General features: G+C 40.3%; 3 protein-coding genes across 3 annotated transcripts in view; 1 reads left to right on the top strand and 2 right to left on the bottom strand.

Annotated features, from left to right (window-relative positions):
* ZC3H14 (zinc finger CCCH-type containing 14) overlaps positions 1-26,304 on the bottom strand; it is a 977,341-nt gene that overhangs the window by 239,377 nt on the left and 711,660 nt on the right. The window lies entirely within an intron of this gene.
* GPR65 (G protein-coupled receptor 65) lies at positions 13,764-17,684 on the bottom strand. Its single transcript, XM_030452367.1, has 2 exons — positions 17,638-17,684; positions 13,764-15,468 (listed from the first exon to the last, which is right to left on the bottom strand). The coding sequence occupies exon 2, from the start codon at positions 15,429-15,431 to the stop codon at positions 14,394-14,396; it is 1,038 nt and encodes a 345-aa protein (XP_030308227.1). The 5' UTR covers positions 15,432-15,468; positions 17,638-17,684; the 3' UTR covers positions 13,764-14,393.
* GALC (galactosylceramidase) overlaps positions 23,571-26,304 on the top strand; it is a 34,061-nt gene continuing 31,327 nt past the window's right edge. The window contains 2 exon segments of the mRNA XM_030452366.1: positions 23,571-23,857; positions 24,795-24,863. Coding sequence (XP_030308226.1) covers positions 23,690-23,857; positions 24,795-24,863 — 237 coding nt within the window. The 5' untranslated portion in view covers positions 23,571-23,689.

The raw sequence follows: 26,304 nt of genomic DNA, 5'->3' as shown, positions 1-26,304 counted from the left end.
TTTATTTAGCCTTAGTTGCTCTTTTAGTTGCTCTCTCTAGGAATTACTCTGCTATAATTAGTGGCAGTAACAAACATTTGGATTAAACCTCATGTATCAATTTCCAGTCAGACCAAGAGGAAATGCATTGTTTCACAGGTATGCCTCCTCTTGTGTTGCTGCTGCAGGCTTAGACTTCAGCCTTTTTTATCTGAAAGGTCAGGAATTTAGTCATGTTGATAAGCTGGTTTTTTATTAACTGATTAGTACAAGAAAGAGCAGATATATCCAGAATAGTTATTATGGAATATACGTTATGCAGCTCTTACAGTTGTATACTGAGAACCTAGAGAGGATGATTTATAATTCTGAGGCAATATCCTATGGATAGTACAGAGCATGGTGGCAGATGGAAGAAGATGGAACCGAGCAGATGGATCTGTGTAGTTCATGTCACACACATGGGTTTGCACAGGGGCAAAGAATGGGGACTAATTTCTTGCCAGCAGGAACAGCCTGCAATGTGGCACTTGGAGCAATCTCCAGAGTTTACCAAAATAATTGAGCTGAGGAGGCAGGCATGAGCACGGAGCTGCCTATCATGGCCTGAGCACTGCTGTGCAGCTGCCAGGAATAGCCAAGGGCAGCATTTTACTTCCAGAATAGTATGCTAGAGTGGCAAACTACATAATGTGTTGATGAATGGCTGTTGATAGTGCCTAGGTTTCTTTTGGATTGATGGATAGGGCTTCCCAGACACAGTTACTAGTAAAAAAAATCATTCTCCAGCGGCAGTGAAGTGACAAGCACGGTGACAGCAGAATGCACTGTACTGTATCATCTACTGAAATGGTGATCAGTAGAAGAATTTGCGTGAAGAAGGCAGTTCTTGCTGATGCTAAAGATTATGGATAGATCTACAATACAGATTTTTCACAACAGTGTAGTAATTGAGAGAAATATCCCTCAAAAGCAGCAAAACCAGTTGAAACCCTGTTTTGGAAAAGTGAATCACACTGACTAAATACCATTTTCTATTTAAAATTTGAATTTGCTGTTATTAACATCACAAATGGATGTCTCAATCTCCCTAAAGTCACCAGGAAACTTTCCTGGCAGCCTGACAAGAACTCACTTATGCATTTTGTAGACTGATACTGATTTCTGGTAGGAAGTTGCTCCATGAAAAAAACATTAACAAGCTGACACAAGATGATGAGAAAGAAATATAAGTAATATGCCTTACTACAGTTATCATTAATCACTTCTCTAACATAATTTCTCTTCACTTCACAAATTGCACTAAGTCTGGGTTTCAGAAAGAAATATTCTCAGTGTACCCTCTGCAGGGATTTTCAGGCAAAATTCTGTTCTGGGTAACAGTGTGAGTTTCCAGCAAGCCCATTTAATTGAGCTGTTCCACTTAGAACCACCTTTTTTTGCTTTCCTTTGATCTACAGGAGGGAACAATCAGAATTCATCAAGTATATTTTAATCAATAGTAGAGTTTGGCAACACAAATATATGAACAGTCATTTTGACAGGCTTCTGGAGCTCTGTGAGGTTATTTCTTCACTGCCATATCTACCTGAAAAGAGGACAGCTTGAGGGAAGAGAGACACATTTGAAATATGCCAGCAAGATATCTGTGCCTAAAGAATGTCTGCAAAAGCCTTTGTTGGGACCCAATGAAATATTTTAAAAGGCATAACTTTGGCATGGGGCTTTTGCACGTTTGGCAGCTCTATCCCTAATGTGCACAGAAAGAGCTCACATGTTAAACTCTCCTCAGTGCAGGTAGCAAGAGCTCACTTATTCAAGGTCTAAAGCATCTGTCAGGAGCCCAGAAGCTTCCATTCCCATTAGCACCATGGGGTTTTTTGTTTGGTTTTTTTTGTTTGTTTGTTTTTTGTTGTTGTTGTTTTTTTTTTTTTGTTTTTCCTGCTTTTCTTATCTTCTACAAAAGCTATAATTAGTCACTGAAAAGGATTTTGAAAACCTCTCGCTGTCTTGGCAAATGGACTTCAGCTGCTGTCTCAGATGCTCAGGAACACTCAGAACTGGCTTGTAATGAAAAAGATAATTGTAAAATAGGATATGTCTAATGACTTTGCACAACAGTAGTATAAGGTTCAAAAGAAGCTCTAAAAGAAAGAGGCATGTTGGTTGTATAGTCACATCTGTACCTTCCTCCCTCTCATTTCCCTTCAAGAGGATTTTTATGTGTATATTTCAAATTCTGTGGCCTTTATTATAATCTCGATTGCCCCAAGCTGAAGAAATCAGCTCTCCAGCACCATTGCCTATTAGGAAATCTAATGATTTACCTATAAACAGAAATACACATATCTGCAGGGTTCGTGATAGTAAGCCTTGTGCTTCTAATAAAATATTGATTTCCTCTCATCCAATAATTTATATCTTTCATTGGCTTGATGGGGCACTCAGTTATTTTTTCACAAGTACAGCAATCAACAATGGAGTTAAGGTCTTTTCAGAATAAGAATGTGCAGCTGTTTTTCGTTTTAAAGATAAATTCATACACAGCTTTAACCAGAGTGTTATTACAGCTAGATGGATCCCTGCAAGGCAGGCACTGTTACCATACCCAAGGGAAACAATTTTATTTTCACACTTTGCTGAATTAATTTATTGAATTGGTGCACACTTTAGTTAAAGGTCACTACCTACACATCATTTCTAATAGTTGTAACTTTTATGTGAATTCTCCGGTGTCATAAATAGAAAAATGAGAGGCAGGATGATGACAACGGGGTTCTCCCATTCTGTGCTGAGATGAAGACTTCTTCAGTACCCTCTTTATAAAAATCTTCATGGCTTAGCACCTCATACTAAACTTAATACTTTTCCACAAAGAGATGATAGCAAGGAAGGAATAAAATTGTCAGGAGAGAGATTATTTTCAGACCTCTGTATTGCCTGCTTGTCTGCTATAATACTTGATATTAGCATGACATAAATAACGTATATAACTGGACTACTTGCTGCTCTCTATTCAGACTCTGATCTTACCTTTGCTGTAGGAGGTTTATATCCACATGTGGTGACTGACCAGCAGCACAGCCATAATCTTTTTTTTTTAACCATCTGGTGCAGTCACTGGTACTGCAGATGCTATTTGCAGCAGCAGTTTTCTAGTACTTAATATAGAACAAAAAACGGTATTTGGGAAAGAATGGCCATTAAAATATATGTTTTAAAATTCATTAGAAAATAGAAACTAGTCTAGTGACCTGTGTTTTAGATGACATAATACTGGTTAGGTAAGGGTGGTCTCATGATACAGGATCTATCTTGCAATGTTTTACCATAATTCAGGAAGGGATTTTCTTGGCTGTGGTGATTCTCTGCAAAGCCATTTTCCAGCAGCCTTGGGTACCATGTCCAGCTGCATGCCTGCTGCCCCCCTGCTGACTCTGTTCAGCACATCCTCAAGAACTGATGTCTGACACAAAAAAAGAACAAAACAGCATCTCAGAACAAGAGCATGATTGGAAAGGAGAGAGTGTGGGCATAGTGACTCTGGAACATCATATAAACCCCCTACCTTTACCAAGAGTCCTGCTTGTGGCTTAGTATGACTGGAAAATACAGCTATTGCTAATGTTAGTTACATAAAAAGACAGCTCTGCACAGGATCAAGACTGTACATTCCTTTAGCGTCTGTTTCATTTGATAATGTTCCTACAAGACCAGAAATTTCATATACCTTCCTTGTTGACAAAACTTTCCAGCATGTATTCTCTCATTCTGTCTCAAATGGCAGAGGATGAAAAAGATTGGAATGGCTTTTTTTCTTGTGGTGAATTGAACAACCACTTCTTGAAAAAAACTGTGTCAGTGGGAAATGCTAGTGCTAAAAACAGCAATAACAGCAATAACAAAAACAGCAACAGTAATAAAAGACATAATAATTGCTGTGTTTGGTGGGAGCTGTTGGAGAACGTTACCAAAAAATATTGAGAATAATAAAAAACTGGTTCCAACATTTCAAAATGTAGTGCAGTTACAGAGTCTGAAGCTGAAATCTTGTCTTGCCAAGAATTTGAATTCACAAAAGCCAAATGTAGTTCTGGTCCTCCTGACCCATTATTGATTAGTTCTATTTTTGTTTCTGGTAAGTGTTGGCATTTTTCACAACTGCAGACCATGACAGAGTCAATACTGGATGCATCCTCCCTGCATTTAGCTCTGGCACAACTTACTTTCTAGATGCCAAGAGGAGCTGAAGGACTTTTTTTCAAGGTTCTTGCAAGACAAGTATAATGAGAAGACCTCAAAAAGCCTCAGTTTCCTTGTTTTAATCCTTGATTTCCTTACTTTGTCTCATATATCTCATATTGTCTAATAATATGAAAATGGGTTTAGTCTGTAGGTAGAAATGACAAAACAAAACAAAGTAGTGTGTGTATTTTTAAAGCAATATCATACTTCAAGGAAAACACATACATACAAGGAGCAGACACGTTTAATCAATCTGAGGACACACAAATGAGTGGGGCACTGAGCTAGGGGTTGTAACTGGATGACTTCCTCCTCTCTTTCTTGTTTCTTGTACTGAGTTTCAAGTTTTTTGTTCTTAGTTAGGTATTGGTAACTTTAATGAAAGAAGATTTAGGTAAGAGTGGTAACAGACTATATGCACACAATAGAATTCTGTAAATCTCTGTGTGTTTTTAGTGATGATCTAAGATCCTCTGACAAAACCTGTACCCTACTCAATACTAGCAATGGATCTAGACCTAGAGCTAACACATCTTTGATTTTTGCTGCCTATGCTCTCTCCTGTCAGGCTTGGAGAGGAGTGGCTGGAGAGGGAGAGCAGAGAGAGACCTGGGGGTGCTGATTGACAGCTGGCTGAACAAGAGCCAGCAGTGTGCCCAGGTGGCCAAGAAGGCCAATGGCATCCTGGCCTGTATCAGGAACAGTGTGACCAGCAGGACCAGGGAGGTGATCTTACTCTTGTACTTAGCCTTGGTGAGGCTGCACCTTGAGTATTGTGTGCAGGTTTGGGCACCACAGTATAAGAAGGACATCAAAGTGCCGGAGAAGGGTGCAGAGAAGGGCAGCCAAGCTGATTATAGGGGTCTGGAGAACAGGTCCTATGAGGAGAGGCTGAGGGAACTGGGGCTGTTCAGCTTGGAGAAGAGGAAGCTGAGGGGAGACCTCATTGCTCTCTATAACTACCTGAAAGGAGGCTGTACTGAGACAGACACTGGCCTCTTCTCTCTGGTGACTAGTGACAGGACAAGAGGAAATGGAGTAAAGCCCCACCAGGGTAGGTTTAGATTAGATATTAGGAAAAACTTCACAGAAAGAGTGGTGAGGCATTGGAACAGGCTGTCCAGAGAGGTGATAGTGGCACCATCCCTGGAGGTGTTCAAAAGACAGGTAGATGAATTACAATGGATGGTTTAGTGGTCAGGGGTTGTAGGGTGGATGATTGGACTCGGTGATCTTAGAGGTCTTTTCCAGACTTGGTGATTCTATGATCCTATGATCAAAGGGCAAGTTGTGTCATGGCTTAAAAAGTGCTGTCACAACTTGATATATGAAGTCACAGCAAAGAAGCAGAATAGGTTAGTGCCAGATGTCACTGATATGTCAACAGATGAAGCACCCTCAGCAATAGCAGCTACTCAGCCTTCCCAAAGCTTCCCAAGAATGTCCTCACTACTGGCCCTAGGAACTTTTTCAGCTGTGTGTGCTGTGCTGTCCTTGTGCCCAGCCCACTGCAGCCTGGGAGTCCTTGTAACTGAGCTTCCTTGACAAGCTGTACTTGGAGGATAAGCAAGCAAAAACACACAGGCTCCTGAGGAACTAGAAAGCATTTTGTGAATATTGCATCAAGCTCCATGGTCAACAACTCGTAGAACTTCTGATTAGGCATAGCTCATTTAATCTTTTGAGCAACTCATTGCAATGCATGTGTATCTATGAAAACATTCCAAAGCAAATAACTACAAATTACTTCCTCATTGCTGCTCATGTCTGAGAATATGGACAAAATTTCCCAACAATGAAAACTGATTATAGATTAGACAGCTTAAGGATAAAATTTTTTTCATGTCTGACTTTTGAACGAGACTAATGGAAAGACAGTGGGGAACAATGCTGTAGAAGAAGGGAGTGATAGGGTCATGTCATTACTAATTAATGCTATCGCAGTCCTGAAGTGTGTATATTTACTTCTGTTTTTATGAGATTAGATGTAGATTTTATACTTAAGTATTTGAAAACTGTTGTTACTCAATTAGGTTTTCTATGGATTAGCAGGGGTTTTGTCAGACAATATAGCTCATGTATCATTCACTGATACTGGTATGCCTATAGCCTGATTAATGGCTAACTTCCTAAAACATATTTTTATTTGTTTTCTGAGCTTTTTAAATTGTCTTTTACCTTAATTCTCACTGCAGTGATGGATTTCTTAAAAATAGCTTGTGAACTATGTATCAGTCTTTGCTGAGTCAACAATACCAGTGGAAGACTCTCAGCCCAAGAAAATTACACTCAGTAGATAGTTCAAAACAAAGAAATTAATTTTTTTATTTTAACTAACACAAGACCATCTAATTCTCTGGCAATTCTTTTCCACCCTGCCTTTCACTTCAGAGAGGAAAACAGTCTTGTTTTAAATAGGGAGTTGTTTTACCTGCCCAGCACAGCACCCTAGCTATTCATACTGTGTTTATTCCCACATGATTATTAATATGATGTAATGGCTCAGCAAGATTCTCCTCATTATCCTTCCCAAATGAGAGCAAAAAGAACCAGGAGTGAGACACCAAGAGCTAAAGCAGTGTGTGGGAGAAAACTGTGATGCTAAAAGGTTAAGGATTTGTCCTGCTGGCCCTTGAGGAATGTATATGACAATTTTCCAGTGAGTGTGCACTGAGCAGAATGCTGAGTTGCACCCAGCATTTCCAGGTTGGAAGCTTTCCTGAAATAAAACCCTGACATGAGGTGACAGAAAGAGCCAGAACTCCTCATTGCAGCAATAAGAGGCTTTTCTATTCAAAGGCTAACTTCATATGAGAAGTAAAGCTTCCTGGCTCCACTGAAAGTATTTTCTTCTTATGCCCAAAGAATCTTCATTTTCATTTCAATATGGGTGCATATTGTGAGCTTTAGGTGGGTTTCCTGGCAGACAACAAAAGCCAATTGAATAATCTTTTTTGTAGTTAAAGAGAAAAGCAAAAAATTGATGGTAAAGTTTTGTCTCAAATGGGAATGTTTCATTGTGGCTTTGAGTTTTAAAATTGTTACATCTTCAAAGTATTAGTAAATTTTATAAAGGCAGCACTCTTTTAAATAAGCTTTCTTTAGAAAATGCCAAAAGAAAGTGGTACTGATTTTACAAATATTGTCTTCCAAATTATTTGGCTTAAACTGCATTTATACCACAAGGTGCTCCTCATAATATTTCTATCTGGAGGTTGGAGACTTCAAGCAAATGTAGAATTTAAGAATGGTCCATCATTTGAAATTTGGAGGCTGAGAAAAAGAGATCTGTAGCCTCGGGCACTCATCAGCTATGAGGAGAGGTGCTGATCGATTGCAGGGTGGGTTTGAACTGCAGGTGAAATGTGTCTTTTGTGCCTTGGTGTGACACATCCAGTACCGTGTTCTGGCAGGTGTAGGGGAGCATTACAGCAGCCCTAGGGCAGCCCTGGTGGTACCCTGGAACTGGTGCCAGTTCCAAGAATAGAGCTCAGCTAGGATGTGAGAGGAAAAATGCTCGTGGGACAGGCTTGGGAATGAGTGGCTCAGCAGGGTAGAGGAGGAGCCACCTACTTTTGCTTGTATGTAAATCTTTATACTCGTATAAATACTGGGAAGAAAGGAGTCACAATTACATGAAAAAGCTGTTACAAAGAAAAAGAAGCACAAACCAGCTGTAAATAAACCCAAGCTGGAGGAAATCTCCCAAGGCTCAGTGTTAGGTCTGATGAATCACAGCCTGACAGCTTCCAGCAGCCTGGCAGAGGATCACTATGGGTCACCCCAACCTCAAGGGAATTGAGGGTGCAGTGGCCACCTCTGTTCCCTGACTCCCGTTTCTTCTGTATAAGAAAAGCATCTTTAAACTAGATTTTTTTTCTCCTCTTCCATAAAGTCTTGCTCAACAGACAAAAATCGCCACCTAGTGAAGACAACCTGGCAGCTCACTCGTTTCAGAGAGCCTGCTGGAAAGACTATTGAGACGTCCATCTCCACGTAACATTTTGCTGCATTTCTTTCAGTGAAAATGCTACACAAAACTTCCCAAGAACAAAGTAAGCATGTAAGAAAAACGAATTTGCTAAGGTGGCAGGAAAGCAGGCTTTATCCAGAGAATAATGTGTATCTAAACATAGTGATTCCTATGACCCCTCACTGCAATCATTAAGGTGCTTACTTTAACATCTTTGGAATGTACTTACAGGGTCTGCAGGTAAGGGCCAGACAATGTCCTGCACAGGTAGTGCTTCAAAGGGTCTCTGAGTTCTTGGTCCCAGTTTCCCTGCATGAATTGCTCAAAATAAATAAACAGCATAACTGGCTAAAAACTGAAGAAATATCCAGAAGTGTTTTCACTTGTAATTGAATTAAAATGAATGCACAAGAAAGAAATCTATATGTACCAAGTGATAATTTTTTTGCAAAGGCTTCCAGGTAAATCAGTTTTGTGGATTCTTTTGGCTTGACCTGAGTGACTGAATAGGAACTTGCAGCCTGCAAAACTTTTCATAGTTACCATATCACTCTTGAAGTTTACACTTTCGTAGTATTTCTACCTTGACGCACTTTGTGGGTTGCTTCCTGTTATAGTGGAGAAATAACTGAATGTTAAGCTCTAAAAAAAAATGCACAGCAAACGTATACAACAACTCAATATGAAGCTATTTCTTAGGTTGGTTATGCCACAGAGAACCTATATATAAGGTTCACGTATGCTTACTGGACTACCAGTGACACGTGCTCATTCTCTGCATGCCAGGAAAGAGAGCTCACTTCTGCCTGCATGAGGTTTTCATATCAGCACTCACCCACAGTTTGACCTTTTCTGGGTTTTCCTGCTGTGCTGCATTGTGAGGAGCAGAAACTTAAGTTACTGAAAGTTATTTATTGTGTTGCACTCTATGAGGATAAACAAAGAAGATGGGTAAAGCCATGTCTTTATTTCCTCTTTCTGGGAATACAATGAGCCTCAGGAATTGCTTCATAGTTATTTGGCAGAGTTAAAAGTGCAGGGTTGAAAAAACACTTGGCACAGGGAGGAAGATTTTTAAACAATAAGAAATGACAGGTGAGGACAAGTCCTTCAAGGAATATAGCACAGATTTGGGGATATTAGGACCAGCTCTTGGGAAAGCCTTGTGAAAATTGTTAAGTTCATTTATATGAAATTCAGTACCTCACCTGAAAGGTAACATGCCACATATAGGTGATATGAAGAGCCACAGAGAAAACCATGATAAGTCATGAACTGTCCACCTATCTTCTTTATGTTACCTTCATATGTAATGAAGAGAAGACTAAACACTATGCACATATATATATATGTAATTGGACACCTGTACAGTTTTTGGGTGTGCTTTTACCCAATCTGCCACCACCTCAGTTGTTCATCCAGCAGTAGATGGAATGAAAAAGATCAGCTTTGCTAGGAAAAAAAAAAAAATGGAAAAGAAAAGAATCTTTGTCTCTGGTATTGAGTGAGTCTCTAAGTAAATGGCTGTTATAGCAATAGCACTTCTCAAATTACTAAGTTTAAAGTACCAAAACTATGATATGCACAAGGTGTTTAGCTCTCTTATCAACACTGGGGTATCACTTATCAACACTGCTGGTGACCCTGAAAGTGTGGCAGAGCAGGCAGGCTTGGGCATGGCCAAGCTGCCATCTCACCTGGCTCTGGGACAACAAGGAGCTGCCATCTCATGCAGAAGCAAAGCCCAGTGGGTTCTGCAGCTGCCCCTGGTTCCTGGTGAGCTCAGAGCCACACTTTGGTTTCCTTACCTGCAGCTTTGTTCTGTGCAAGCAGATTTTCTGCCATTGTGGATACACTGGTCACAAGTGCCCTAAGAGCTCTGTGCTGTGAGGAGCAAATGAACTGGTAGCTCCTTTATCAGCTTAGAAAACAGAGAGCCAGGCCAGTGATGGCACTGATGAAACTGTTAAGTAATACGGAAAGTGGCATGTAGCTGAACTATTGCCCAATGCTGCCTTCTTTACTGGCATTAAGTTATGAGTGATAGTGCTGAAGATTGCCACGAGACTAATCAGAATTATTTTAGTAGTGTCATTTTCCATTAATGGAAACAAGAAGTGGAATTAAACTCAAATACACACTTCCTTTCATCTTTCACAGTGGCTCTGAAGCAAGTTAGACATGTTGGAATCACACACACACACACACAAAAAAAACCCCACAAAAAACCTACAAAATAACAACAACAACAAAAACCCCCGCAAGAACAAAAAAAAAAGTTAGTCAAGAGTCTCTGCTAGCCTAAAACCATGGAAAAGAAAAATAATCTGCATCATGGATGCAGTGATTCAGGTGGTGGCTAAGATTCTAGAAAAAACACATTAAGTTGAGTGAAATTCCATGAGCTAGGTCATCATCACAGATCGCTGAAAAACTCCCAAGTTATGAAGCTGAGCTATATCTTAATTATTGACATATAAATTCACCTCTACTGTTATGCTGAAAACAATATCATTTGGCACTAGAATTTCATATCCTGTGGATGTTAACCAAATTACCATCACAAGCCCTTTTAATTATCCATATTCTTATTGTATAGATTTGGAAGTAAGACAGGAACTAAGATGACTGAGGCCATACATTAACGCTTTTAGGCACTGTCTGTGAGGAAAATGAAATTTGAATGCACACATTTCCTCTTGTCATTAAACAGACATTTGAATTTTAGATTTTATAAACTCTTTTCTGTAAGGAATGTGCTTTCTTTGGGAAGAGTTCCTGTGAATTTGCACTTGTTTTTTTTTGCCTACAGAGCCATTAGAATGCAAAGTGGAATATTGTAACACTGCAATTAAAAAAACCCCAAAAACTAGATGTTCATTGTCATACAATAAATTTGGTCCAGCTGGGACAAAGTTGGAGAGAATGAAAAAAAGTGTAAGTTTTTAGCTATGTAAGAACAAAGATGTAAATATAGAAATGATTAAGGTATAGGACATGGTAGTCCCTACGTCTAAAATTTTCCTCATTTCTCCAGAGGGTTTTGATTTAAACATGTAGCATTTCAGAATAATCTAAAGAATTAGGTACCTACATTTTTTTAATCATAAAGTGATATGACTGTGAAATTGTCTGAGGTTTTTCATGAAACCCAACCTACTGGCCAGACAGCATCATTGTTTTCCTTTATCTTGAAGTGGATCTTCAGCAGTGCAGGAAGGTGTTATAGGAAATGATTCTATGAAAAACATCCACATATACCAATGCAAGCTGTTCCAAGCCATGGCTTTCATCAGCATTTGGTGGGATATTAAAGACTATAAAATCTCAGGACCAAATTTTGAGGAAATTAAGCTCTTCACACATCGTCAGGGTCCTAACTTTAACAACAGACCCTTCAGTCTTTCTCCTCCCAAATCTCTTTGGGATTTGGCTGCTTGTGCTGAGGCCAGTACTGACATGGTGTGGCTATCTCCAGACTCATGCCTTGTTGATCTAGACCTTGCCTTATGGACTTGGCTTGCTGGCCTCAGACTATGGCCTCATCACTATGGATTTGTTGTTACAGATCTGTTGGCCAACACTGGTTGCCATCAGCAGAGCTGCTCTGTGTGCTTCACTGGGGTGTGTGGTTTCTCAGTGAGGATGCTGCCAAACCTACCTGACTGTAACTCTCAGCTCCTAATGTCCCATCCTTTGTAGAGCAGCCACCTCTCAATAATCTCTGATGCAAAATTTAAATTTGACTCCATTTTATTGGTTGGTTTTAGAATTCACTATTTATTAAAAATAAACTAAAAACCCCAATAGAACTTGCTTTCCCATATTTCTGTCATGCAAAAGGTCTATGAATGAAAACTGAGTTCTTTTTTCCATGAAGCTACAGTGAATCTTGGTTCTGCTTTCATTCCTGTACTGCAGTGAAATTTCACATTCAAAATACATAGGTCAGCACAGGAACAAATCTGTGGTGAAATAACTTGCACTGCTGCTTGCATGTGTTTTACTTCATAATATATAAGAAGTTACTACAGAAAAACAAACAGACAAACAAACGAGAAAATTCACATCAAAACAAAATACAACAAATTGAAACAAAAATGAGAACATAATTTTTTAGAGAGAAAGGCAACAGCCATAACAGTAAATTACACAGTTCATGAGATCATAGGACAATTCTTCTTGGAAGGGATCTCAGGCAGCCTCCAGTCCAACCTCCTGCTCAAACCTCCTGCATCAGGTTGCTCAGAGCTTTCTTCAGTTTGGTCTTGAAAACCTGTCAGGATGGAGCATGCAGAACATGTTCGTGCAAGCTTCTCCACTGCTTGGCAGTTCTCAGAGTTCCGAAGTTTTTCCTTATATCACCTCTGACCCTTCTTGCTCCAAGTTATGCAAAATATTTCTCGTCTTCCTGCTATGCACTCTTGATTCCATCTTCTTAGTTCTCTGCTTGCAAATACTGCAAGGCTGCCAAAGGCTTCTCTTCTCCAGGCTGAACAAGACCAACCTCCTCAGTCTATGTAGTTACCCCCTTGGGATGTGAAATTAATTGAAAGTACAAAAAGATACACACAGGAGCTCATGAAACCAATAAAAGTGGCTCCTTGTAGTGGAAAAATTTGTAATTTATAAGCAGAGGGATCTTCTTGGACAAATTTCCATATTGTTTGTGACCACTGTATGCTCATCCTCCAAGTACCTTATCAGACCTAGAAGTGTGCTGGAAAACTGCTGGTCAAAATCTTTCCACTACACAGACCTGCTGTGCAGGGGGAATTTTTTTGATGGAAAAAGAAATTCCCCATGAAACTGGACAACCACCATAACTAAACATTCTCCCTGGCAACTAACAGAAGTGAAAATTTTGAGAGAGGAGAAAAAAAGGAATCTCCATGGTATTTTAACTCTTTCCAGAGGTTTCAGTTCCTGCCAGTACTAGGGAATTACACTGCTGTAGCAGGGGCTTGAGCAGAACAGATACCTGAATTAATAGCTCTACTTTTAATTTCTGCTAACTACAACCCTTTCAAAATGTGGATTCTCTTGCTGACATTCTTATTCTTTTTGGCTATATTTGTGTTCTTTGTTGGTTTGTCAGTATTGCTTGTTGATTTGTTTGATTCTTTTAAAAACTGGCAGACTGAGAGTCCTGGAGCTTCTAGCTGAGGCCTCTGGACACGGTTTAGTAAATGGATATAAACCTTATTGCTCTATTGACTCTCCAAATATACCCACACTCCAGGTTTCAGTCATAATAAGCAAGTCTACAGCCTGGTCTTTTACATTGTGGTGATAGAAATCTCACCCTTCAGTTCTTCCTTTCATACATTAATGTATCAGGAAAATCTTCATCCAAATTAAACAACTGGTGGCTAATATTTGGTTCCTTATAAGTACTTGATGTAATGAATCTTCAGCTATCTGAAACCCAATATTGATATTGTAATGAAACTGCATGGCATATGTTTATACATTAGAGTATATATGTTCCAAAGAAAACAAAAGCTGAAAATCTTAAGAGCTTGTAAGTACCCATCCACATAAGGTAAACAATTTTAAGAAGTGGATAATCTCAGGGGTATGCAGAAGGAGAACTTGAGGCACTACTGGAACACAGGAACCATCATAGCAGCATAAATTACACCATGAAAATAGGGAGATTTATCACGCTGTCTGCTCCTTAGTTAATCATTACAGTAATCTCCATGTGTGTGCATATTTTATTCACCCCTATCACAGTGCTGATTTAATTAAAAAAAAATCCCTTTTGGGGCTCCTTCTCAGCTAAACTTTAAGTTTTTACTAAAACTGGAAAAAAAAATGACTAGGTTGAGAGGACTTCAGTCTTTCTGCAGCTGAGTATATATATTTATGTCCAGCACACGGGCTAGCAGCCTGTGACAGGAGGCAGTCTTGTGGGGGATCCTCAGTAATTTTGTCAGCATGACATGGTCATCTTTCTTCACTGCGTGTTTATTTGTTGACATTATGCACCATGCCTGATTTAAAGATATGTATTGATACTCCACGGATTTCACTGACTCTATAATAAGTTATTAGCTCCAGCTACTTGTTTCATTTATATTAGTATCTCTAGCTTTTGGGGTCCTTTCTAGCTATACTTTTCTAGATATACCAATTTTTCTTTCTTTCTTTCCCCTTTAGGTTATCCAATCTGGATTTGAATTGTACTTGCTCAGGCATTTTTGACAGTCTCCATTTCACAGGGAGTTCTGTAAGTGATCAGAGCACTGCTTTTTGTAGCAGAAGTGCACACAGCGTGGTCTTTAGCTTGGTCTTCCTCATGCTTTTGTAGGCACAAGCAACACCTGAGCAAATTCAGTATGTCTGTTCGTGCAGTTTCACTCACAAAGCAGTAAAGAATTGGATCAGCAATGCAATTCAAACTTGTGAAGGCCTGTGTGATTCTGTACACCTTATATATCAGCTGCAAAGTCTGTGGGTCAGTGGTGTAAGGTTCTTTGATGCTGCGAATAAGCAGTATAACGTGATAAGGTGTAAAGCAAACAATGAAAGTAACTGTGATATTCAGAATAAGTCTCCTCACTTTTGTCTTCTCTTCATCTACTGTGGCTTGGTTACACCTCACTACTTGGTAGATTTTATGGTAGCAAAACACGAGGATTATCAAAGGGACCAGGTACCCTGAGCATATCCGGAACAAATTTATCTGAGCTTGCCACCATTCCAGGGGGTATTTTTCATAGCACAACGTATGATTAGTGAAACTGCAAGGATCATTGAATACGTCTTTGTTCACCAAGATGGCTGAGTTTAAAAAAGTTTCCAGAAGCCAAACAATTACACTGACAATCACTGAAAATCTTCTTGTGCGCAAGTGCTGGAGCTTCAAGGGGTGAACTAATGCCAAGTACCTGTCAATAGAGATGCAAGCAAGGAATGCAGTGCTCGTGTAGAAATTCATATACATAAGGAAGGCAGAAATCTGACAAAGTGAGGCTGAGAGCCTCCAGTTATCTCCATTCCAGGCATAATCAATCCACAGAGGCAGAATCAGAGAGTACAAAAGGTCAGCCAGGGATAGGCTGAAGAGGTAGACTGCTAACTCATTCTTTTTCTTCACTTGAATGCAAGATGCATAGAGGGATATGCAGTTGGTGGGAATGCTGATCACCATCACAGTGCCATATACAAATGGAAACAGGTACTTATCCAGGGCGTGATCATCATGGCACTTAGCAGTGTGGTTCATTGTCCACCCCAAGTAGTATCTTTGGTCTAACTCCAGCCTGGGAGCAATAAATAAATTAATTAATTAATACCTCTGCAGTCTGATAGGACATAATTTTTCAGTTCTTCACGACCTGCTTAGTAAGACTCCAGCTTTCCATTAACAAAAACGGAAACTGTCAGCAATAGTAACATCTCTGTGGAGCTTTTTTGTTTGCTTGTTTTAATTTTTTTTTTCTTTGGAGGGGGGTTGCTTCTTGGTGAGTCTCTTTATTTTTATTATTATTTTTTTAGAATAATAATAATAATTTAAAAAATGTGTTTGTAGGAGATCAAAGGTTTTAAACTCTCCTGGAGTTAGGAGTGCCAAGGAAGAGGAAACTAAATGTAGGTGGGTAAAGTCAGTCATATGCAAGCTTCTATAGCAGAAGTAGGTAAGTAGTTAAAACACTTCCAGACGGGTATGGTCCTGAAATTTCAGGTTCCCCTTGTGGAAGATTCAAAAGAGACCAGAATGCGCATCACAACAGAAGTGCACCTTCTGGTAAACTGGTGAGCAGAAGAGAGTTTTAGTCATACAAATATCCCAAATAACCTCCCCCCCTCTAAGTCAGTGGAGAGACAGGAATAGAGACAGGGATTCAGGTACTGCTAGAATTTGGCTCTGCTTTCAAGAGGATAATGTGTGGCTGGTATGTATCCCTATGGCAAATCACTTTCATCTTGTTGCATCCTCACACTTCCCTGCTTCCCTCCTGTGTATGCAAGCCCCCAAGAACTTGCCATCAACTTTGCTATTCCAGTAAAGCTTATTGCATGTCCTAGGAACCCTCATGTGAAACCCACCAGGATACTGGGTTCCTGCATGCACAGGAGAATCTGGCAGGGTGTCACTTAGACTCATGTGGGGTGGAAACTCTCTGTGCACATTTTTTGATTTACACTTCTGCCTTCGAAGAATTTCAGTTACCATGCATGAGTTTACAAAATCATTAGCAGTTAAACACATCTTAGGCACTACCGGGGCTGTGGGTGTCAATAGCTTCCACATTAAAATACCAATAAAATAGCAGCCCTGACTAAAGCAGTGGGACTTGAGGGGTTCCATTCTGAACCTTACAAGCACTTATAAGAGCTGACCTTTTTCATCAGGAGGAAATTCTTTCATGTGAGAGTGGTTAGAAACTGGAACAGGACGCCCATGGAAGTTATGGTTGCCCCATCCATGGAAGTGTTCAAAGCCGGGCTGGACAGGACTTTGAGCAACCTGGTCTAGCAGCAGGTTGAAAGTTGATGATCTTTAAGGTCCCTTCCAACCCAAATCATTCTATGATTAAGTAAGAAAGGGTGTTCAACCATAGCAATGAGACAGCTGATACTAACTGATAATATCACAGCTCTGATAAAGAGTAATTCTTTTCTCCAAAGATCCAGTTGTTAAGTTCAGGAAACAGGAGAATGGGGAATATCTGTTTTGGTTCTGTTCTACTGCCTAACGTACTTGGTGCTTCAGAGACCATCTGTGATAACTCATCTATGGTTTGAGCCTAGACTGCCAGCAGACAAAGTAAAGAGATTGCAGAACAATTAGGTTGGAAGACAGCAACATCTACAACTGTTCCTGCATAGACAGGTAGGTGCAGGGATTTTCTCATATAGGAGGCAAATTCATTCTGCCTTTTGAGTTTGATTCACCTGTGTGTGTGCAGGTTTGTGGGTTTGTCAGAGAAAGCCAAGTTAGTGTATTGTCTCAGCTGAGAGGTTATTATCTGGATCTTTTTCTGTTAAAAAGCCCAAACATGCACACTGAGAAAAGAAAGAAAAAGCCATGACAAAAATAGTCAGAAAGCACATATTTAATTTTACCAGCCACTGCTTTATTTCATCAAGTGGCTAAACTTTCACAATTACAGCTAAATTAATTTACAGACTGGAAAGACAAGGAAAATTATCGAGCAGGACTTGCCCATTTGTCCATTGAGCTGCTTTACTTACAAATAAGCCCCGCAGTGTCTGTATTTAAGACAAGCATAAGATGTCTGCTTTCCAGTGTGGTTTAATGAAACCACATGGTAAATAGGGCATTATAAACCTACCAATATAGGTAAGTATCACAAATTAAAAACCTGGCTCTAGAAACTGGATCCCAGGGTTTTGCTGACTCACTTCTCACCAAAATCAAAGCAAACATGCAGACTGACCAGATGACTAAAATATAAAATACCTACCTCTTCTTCTAATCCCATTTTAGCACCTCTTTCCCTCTGACAGGTCTCTTCATGTCTAAGAGAGAAGCAGCATGTGTATAATGTAGCAAGTGTATGAGGCAGTGTTTACTTGTCGTGTGACTGAGAAACTGGAATTCCATCTCCCTCCCCCACAAACTCTTTCTCTATTGTTAGCTGACTTGTTATATTAGAGACTCATCATCATTACAAGCTCCCAACTTGTCTCCATGTTACTGACAACATGGCTCTCACAGTTACCTTTATTGTCTATTATCTACTCCCAGACCAACATGCCAATTGCTTCATATCACCCACCTATTTTTCTCCAGCTTTTTACTTTTATCTCATTGTTTCTAAAAGATTTATTCTGTTGATCTGAGTAATCATAACATAACCATTTGTTCTTTCACTGCATTTATCTGAATAAACTGCATGTTCTTTGGGGCAAGACCTTGCTTTGCTCTTCTGCCATCTACCTTAAGGAACTAATATCTTAAGTCATAACTGGCTAATGGCAGGCTGGGATGCTGAATATGGGATTCAAAGAAGAGAGTTGAGATCACATGAAATTTGCCACCTTTGTAATTTTTCTTCTGTTCTGTTATGTCATGTCCACAGGACACTGTAGCCCATGCTTTTCTATTCTTTGTAACCAGTATTATCAATAGCTTCTATGAACAAAGCCTGGAGGCTGTCTAAAATTCCCCAGGTTATCCATGTCCCAGTTTTGATGACACATTGACACTGCAATAATAACAAGAAGTGTGTCATTCTGACATTTATTGATGACCTATGCTGAAGTGTGTCACAGAGCCACCAAATGAAGTAAACCACAATGCACGCTGCAGTTTCTTGCACAGAGACATAAAAGCAGAAAGCACTGTTTTGTCCTGATTGCAACACATTTCATTACAGTTACTTGGGGCCTCCAGTCAGGGGAAATATCATATTACCTTACTAATTTTTTTTTCTAAGTAGGACTATGCAATGCAGAATTATTTCTTACCTGAACTCATGATCTGCAGAATTTCCAGGTTGTCTCTCAGCTACTGAGCATATGTCCTGGTTTTGCTCTGGAGGACGGTACTGAGTTTTTCTCACTGCATGCTACTTTTTAATTAAAAACTGCTGAGAAATTTTTGTTTAACAATATATTCTAACCATATAGTCTAACAGTTTGATTTTCATGGTCCAAACCCACTGTGATTAATTCTGTAGATTTGTGACTTATTTTTAAGACTTGTTTTAGTATCAGATGTGTTTCAAATGAAAAAACAAATCTCAACAGTAATTTTTTTCTTTTGGATACATTATTCAATGATGACCACTGTCTTTGAGTTTCTTTGACATTTTGCTACAGAAAACCTGCTGTGCAAGAATTCTGAAAGAAATCAGCAAGACATAAAATTTAGAGAACTGAACTAGCAAATGCTGCACTTCAAGTAATGTATGCAAACAAGCCTATAAAAGAACCCTTGTGAAAATTTCTGGAGAAAAGTACTCACTAGATCATGTATTTGTATTGCTGCATTCCTACAGTATGGTTTTCAGATTCAAGGAGAGCTTATGTAACCTCTCTATTTATGAGATTCTGAAAGTAATGAGTTAAATATAAAGTTATACTTCCTAAGCACAAGTACAAAATAATATCTCATGCTCTCATCAGTAAACAACTTTCTAAGGGAAGAATGGAAAAGCTTTATTTTTCAGATAAATAATTCTACTACAGTTGAAGAAAAAAGGAAAGATGAAGAAGACTGCAAGGATTTTGTACTGTTAACAGAAAAAAAATTAAAACATTCCATTAGCTAATAATCACCAATTTAGTTCTGGAAGCATCCGAAACTGATATATTTCACCCTGTATTTCATATGTCACTTCATAAAACGGCAAGTTGCTGTAAGCAATATTCATTATAATGTGGTAAGTACTTTGATTTTCAGATAAGTTTCTGGAGAAGAAAACCACACTGTGTGACCTAGTGCAGTAGCTGCTTGTTTGGTGCTGTAAGGTGGAAGGACAGAAGGTTTTCTTGATTTTTCTCTCAAAGCTCTTTCAACAAAGCAGACTACTTTGTGTTCTGAAGATAAGTTATGGTGCTAGGCTGACTTTCTCACATTTCTGTTTAAAATAAACAGTATTTTTTCCATCCCCTTTGGGTCACCAGATTCTTGTCTGATGCCAGCATCACATCCAGGTAGAGCCAGGTTGAAATCTGTAGGAGAACATAAATTGTATATCTGACTTCTTGGATTTTGAACACTTACCTGAGCTGCCATGTGTCCCCACGTAGCAGTTTCACTGTGATGCCATCAGCAGTGTAACCCCTGTCTAGGAAGAACAACGGCCTCATCAGATAAAGCAACAGGAAGCTGCTCTTGAATACACCAATGAGGCAACAGCTCACACGTCTCTTCATTTTTTTGGTGTCTATTGTTAATCTAAATTTATCTATATGAAAAAAGGCAACACAGTTATGTAGAAGTATGCACACACAATGGTAAATCTAGGAATACTTTCAGTAAGTTTACATAAGCTTCATTGAAAATATTGCCTAAATACACAAGTGAAATATATTGTGAATCTCTTATCTAGGACCCATTACATTCTAAAGAGAAACCATTCCACAGAAAGAAAATACTCTGGGGTATGCATGTACTGAATTTCACTTCCTTGTATATATATATATATATTTATATGTTCAAAACATGGCTTTTTTTTTTTTTTTTTTTTTAATGAAGGACTTGCCACTTGTCTTTCCCAACAAATTTATCACAGAATCAAGTAAGAATCCACCTAAAAGCCAATAAAAATACCTCAAAATTTGTTTTGGAGTTTGTCCAAAAAGAATTAATTATTTTCAGAATGTGTTATTACTGATTCTTTTTTCAGTTTGGCTACTGATAGGAGAAAGTTTGAGAATAGTTCTAGTTAACAGAGGAGAACAGAATTTTAGGCAGAGCATCAGGTTGCATACTTACATATTTTTATATAAACTGACTCTGAGGATGTAGGCAGCTTTCACAGGAGTGATTTTTTTGGCAGAAAATGCTAATCAATTAGACAGTTAAAAAATTGTTACACGAGCAGTTTCTCTTTTCCCTCTGTGATCAAAAGAATTGTGTGATCTGATTTTTATTCTTAAATTCTGTTTGTAAAAATTCAATTCAGCTTATAAGAAACTGAAAAAAATTCACTTTAAATGTACACCTATTGGGTAATATAAAAACTGGCTTGTTTGATGATTCAGATGCCAAGGAGAAATGAAACAGATAAGCAAATTTAAAAGCTCTAAAATAGGACATACTGACTTCCTTGAGAAAAATACCAGGCAGCTGTGTAATATTTAACCACTGGATGTAGAGATTCAGTTCCTTCTTTTTTTTTCCAGCCAGTGCAAGCCTTTTTCATCCACAGTTTTTCTACTGATATGCTTGTTATATGAAGCCTAAATTATCAAATAATTCTATACTGTCTGCTGCTGGACTGGTATCACAGTGTCCTCCAGTTTGCTGAAAGGAAGGTTTTCCAGACACTTGGTTAGATTAAGTTTCAGTCAAATCTTTAGTTCTAAAACTAAACAAAACTCAATTAGATTAAGTCCAGTTTGACACTTTTCACCTGCCTTTTCCTGACAGGGTGCCTGGTAAGAACAATGTCTAGTGAGCTGGTTCTTCTGTTTAGGGTTCTTATCATTCTTGGAAACAGAGAAACATAGCTGACATATTTCTTCGGTTCTTCACTGAAACAATTTATAAAGGGACTGAAAGATCAAAGGAAGTAAGAGAAGAGATAATACATTTTATACATTCTGGAAGTAAAGCTATATGCAAAAAGCAGCTATTGACTGTGTCCATATGGAACAATTTGCACTGGGAAACAAATTAGCAGTTTTTCAGGTTTGGGCCTAGGTATTTTTTTGTTTGTTTGGGTTTTTTGTTTTGTTTTGGTTTTGGTTTTTTGAGGTCTGGACATACCTGATTTCTTAAATCACCCATCTAAGAACAGACATTCTTTAAGTTGGCTGCTATTAAAGTACTATCAAGAATGAATAACTGAAATACAAAAGCATTAACAGTGGAAAATTATCTACAAAAGAACCAATGAGTAAGTTCCCAGTAATTTTATTTGTTAAATTTGGGCTTACAAAGCATCCAGATCACATGTCCTTGGATCACGGACAAAGGTGTAAAGGAAAAAAAATCCCAACAAACAGGTAAGAAGCAAGGCTGATATTCCTAATTCAGAATAGAAGTCCTGAGAATCCTACCAAAATATCCTCGCACCACCAGAGCAGATGGTAAGAACGTTTTTGTGTAGCAACTGAAAAGAGGAGGCACTTGAGTACAGCATTGTTTTGGTGTCTTCAAAGTTGTCTTTAGGCTTTTAGGGCCCTATAAGTGAGTAAGAAACTGAATTCCACAGCTGAATCCTTTGACATGAGATAAATTGATGTGCTAAATTATTAAAATTGACTAATTAATCATTACAGTTTTACAAACCTTCCAGGTGTGCAAAACTGTACAGTCCACTGGAACAAATGTGAATTAGGACATGAATGAGCATTCTACCTCTGCCACTGACTCACTGTAGCCTTGAGGAAGTCGCTCTATCCTTCTGCAGATAATAATGACATTGTATAGCTCATTTGGGTGTGAGCAGGTTCATTAGTTAATGCTTGATATTGCTGTAAAGTGTAAAATGTTTTGTAAGGGTTTGGTATAGTTATTAAAAAAGAAATAAACAGGAAACGTCAGCTGGGTAATGTCATCACTAAGACATTATTAGATCCCTCAATGACATGGACAAGAGAGGCAGTGGCTCGAATAGCAGCATTCTTTATGGACAGAAAAGTAGAAAACCTGGGCTTTCCCAGGGCTCTGACACACTGCCTGATGTCAGGCACTGTATCTCCTGCTGCCTCCTTCCTCCTTTAAGCACATGCAGCATTGCCTCAGACCAAGGTCACCAGACGGACAGTTCCCTTTGAAGGTTTTTTATAGGATAATAAAGCTGATCGCCAGTCGCCTGATTACTTTTCCTCTGAGACCGATTCTGAGCTGGAGTCTGTGGGAATACCGGAGCTATCCTCAGGGAAGCTTTCAAGATGTGGCACAGCAGCACCTCAGGTGGTCTTTATGCAGCTGCCCTGCGGTGTCCCCCACGCAGGCTGTAAAACAGAAAGGCTTGCTCAGTCCTGCTAGCAGAGCAAGTCAAACCCCACTTTCAGGATCCCTCTCTGGAGTCTTGCTACTCAGCTGTGGATCTAACTTGGTCCAACTGGGATTCCCAGGAAAAGCCCTGTGGCCGCCAGCCCAATCCTTCTCCGGTGCAGGGCCTCTCCAGACCTGGCCCTGTGCCCCACAGCCACTCCCTGCCCGTTCCTGTGCAAGCAATTAAAGGTCTTTTTCATAACGCACTGGAGTTTTCGCCTTTCAAGTACTGATTTTTTTGGCTTCTTTATGAGAGGTTTGTTGGCAGCCTGCAAGTGTAAACCGGTAAACTGCCTGCTGGGAGCGGCCTCGGAATGAGAGATTCTTAGGGAAACATCCCTTCTCTCCCAGGAAAACAGTCAGTTTGGTGCAGCTCCCGCAACCTGTCTGCTGAAGCGGCACTGGATGCAACTTCCCCGTGTGCTTCCCGTGAACCCCTGTCCCGCCGTGACGCCCACACCCCGCCTCGCCTCACAGGCCGGCAGTTTGCCCGCACTCAAGATGGCTCCGCAATAGCTTCACTCGCTCTTTACTGCCCAATTCCAGCATGTCGGCACGCTTACCACCAGCCGGCACTTACTTTGCCATTTCTCAAAATGACACCCGCTAACTTCAGCCCAGGGCGGGGTGGGGGCCGGGGGTTTCCCCTAAGGGCCGCAAGCCGTGCCCTCCCGTCGCCGCCATTTTGCTGTTGGGAAAGGCGAAGGCTGCTTGGGCCCCGCCCCTCAGGTGATTGCCAGGTGGCGCGGTCACGTGACGCGCGGAACAGCGTTGCTGTAGGGACCGGGCGGCGCGCGCGGGACGCTGTCGGCGCCGCGGAGCGGAGCGGGTCGGGTGGTATGGGGCGCACGGATGTGCTGTGGGTCTGTATCCTGCTGGGCTGCAGCTGGGGACCCGGGCCTCCCGGGATCGCTACCGCGGCGTATTTGACGGCCACCTACATGCTGGACGATGCCGGCGGGCTGGGAAGGCAGTTCGACGGGATCGGGGCTGTCAGCGGCGGCGGGGTGAGCGGCGCCGGCGGGCGGGGAGGCTCCTCCGGTGCTGGGGTAGCAGCGGACACCTGGGAGCGGGATTCTGCCAGTGGGAGCGTTTGGTGCCTTCGGTGCAGGCCCTCGGGGCTTCAGCGGGGCTGGGCGTCTCTGAGGGGAGTCGTGAGTCCTGGGGTAGCGGCTCTGAGAGGAGGCGGGAGAGGTTTGGGGGGGGGGGGGGGGGAGGAGAGGGTAACTCTGAGGGGAACCGTGAGGGCGGAGGGGAGTGGGTCAGGACGTGAGTAGAGTTCTGAGGGGGAGTCCCGGAGGTCCTGAGGGGAGCTGTGCGGGCAGTGTCCTGGCAGCGAGGGGAGCGGGGTCCGGGTCAGCTGCATAGTGGGTTGGGTCCGAGGGCCAGCAGTGTCCTCAGAGCAGTTGGAGGAGAGCTGGGTCTGGGTGGGTTTTTCTGTAGCGGGTCTTCCTAGCTACTTGTCTGGATCGGTTTTGAAATGCTGGACAATCCAACAGTCAGTGTACGATGTCCTGTGGTCCAGCCAGCTGAGCCATGAGAGGCAGCTGCTTACCTTGCCTGTTTCCCCCGGCAGCTCCCGTCCCACTCGGTACATGCCGTGACCCAAAACAGGGAGATGCGATTAGGGTGGGAGAAACGGTGCTAGAAGGAAGCTGCATTTTGCTTGTGATGTCTGTGAGATCTCTTTGTTTCTCTGTTCTATGCAGTCTCTTTGGAGTAAATTGCAGGTAACAGAAGCACAAGGCAGGTGCAAGCTATGAAATCAGAAACTCGTGACTGAAGGATTATAAGACAGTCTTCATAGGAGCTTAGTAGAATTGTTGATCCTGTAATTGTTTTTCTTGGTTTATTAGCCATGTGAAAGTCCTAGGCTGGCAAACTGGGAGGTACTTATGTTTGAAAGTTAGATTTTCATATTTTCATGTTTTCTTTCAATTGCAGGCCACATCTAGGCTTCTGGTGAACTACCAAGAGCCTTATCGCTCCCAGATTTTAGATTATCTGTTCAAGGTAAAGTCTGTTTCACTTATACAAAAATGTTGAGTTACATGCAGAATTACTTACGGCGTAATGTTGAAACTCCTGTAGTATATTCAGTGCTACTTGAAATTAGACAAACCTTTAATTTTAATTGCTCTTTTTGGCAACTGGCAAGTTTTTCAGGAGCTTTTGTCTTCAATTTATTATTAACATTCATTTGATTCCATTGTGTTTTCACAGTATGTTTTAAAGAAGTAGATATTCCATATATTTTGATCCTCCATGTGATCTTAATGAGGATTAAATTGCTTTTGTGGCTAAAATGAGGGTTTCAGCTGCTCATAGTGGTTGCAGGAAGTAGGTTTTGAGGCAGGTTTTTTTTTTTTGAGTATGGATTTCTTCACATAAAGTGAAAATGACTGCAGACTGCATAACTTCAGTAGCATGGACTTACTTTAGAAAATATGTGAGCATTATCAGCTTTTAAGCTACTTTAGTTAGCAAGTGTAACCTGTGGAGTTACCCAATTTAATATATAGTAAGATTATTACATTGGACAGTAATAACTTGTTTTGCTTTTGGCACTGTAAATTACTCTGCTAGAAGAGGATGTCATGTTGCTTTCATGTAGTGTAATCCAGGTAGTTGGAAGGGAATAATTTACCATGTAGTTGAAAGAGTTGGTGTTAGGAGGTAAAATAATGTATAATGTGTGACTGGGAGATCAAAACCTTTATTTTCTGGGGACCAAAGCTGTGTGTTATAAATAAGAGGCTACTGAAGGAATCAATATGAATGTATTAAAAAGAAATCTAGCTGAGAGATCACAATTTTCAAAGAATTTTTTACCTGTTTTGACAGCTTACGAAGTTTTGGTAAAATGAGATACCTAGGAGGGTTATACCTTGCCTCATTCTCCTTGTCTTTTAATTTCATTCATCTTTCATGATGGATATCGGAGTGCAAATGTATTAGAAGTTTGAAATGAGAAATATCAGGAAGAGAATGGATAAACTAGGAATATTTGCTTCTAATTTGAAAACAAATTAAAAAAACCCACAACTTGTAAGCCAAGCAAACTATTGTCGATGCAGAGTATTTTAAATCAAACTGTATTCTTGCATCCTAAAACCTTTTTTTGGATGCCAGAATTAAACTGGGGTGATTCCATGGAGGAGGCCTGTTCATTAGTGCTTATTAAAATAATTATTAATTGTAACTTCTGGTTCAAGCTGCTCTTAAACCACTAATGGCTGGAAAAACGTACTAGACATAAGATCACCTGTATGAACTTGAATTTTATATTCTGCTCTACCAGTTAGATGCCAGGAGAACAGGATAGTGGGTTAGGCAGCCATTTGTTTCTAGTGTGCTGCTATTTTCTCTCTTGTCTTTCTGTCTTTTGATAGCAGATTATTTCTGACCTGAATGCATGGTCTTTCACATAAGCAGTGTAATCCTTTACACCAAA

The sequence above is a fragment of the Calypte anna genome, chromosome 5A, assembly GCF_003957555.1.
Source record: "Calypte anna isolate BGI_N300 chromosome 5A, bCalAnn1_v1.p, whole genome shotgun sequence".
NCBI lineage: Eukaryota > Metazoa > Chordata > Aves > Apodiformes > Trochilidae > Calypte > Calypte anna.
The sequence above is the reverse complement of the archived record's forward strand: the minus strand, read 5'-3'. Positions and strand labels throughout refer to the sequence as shown.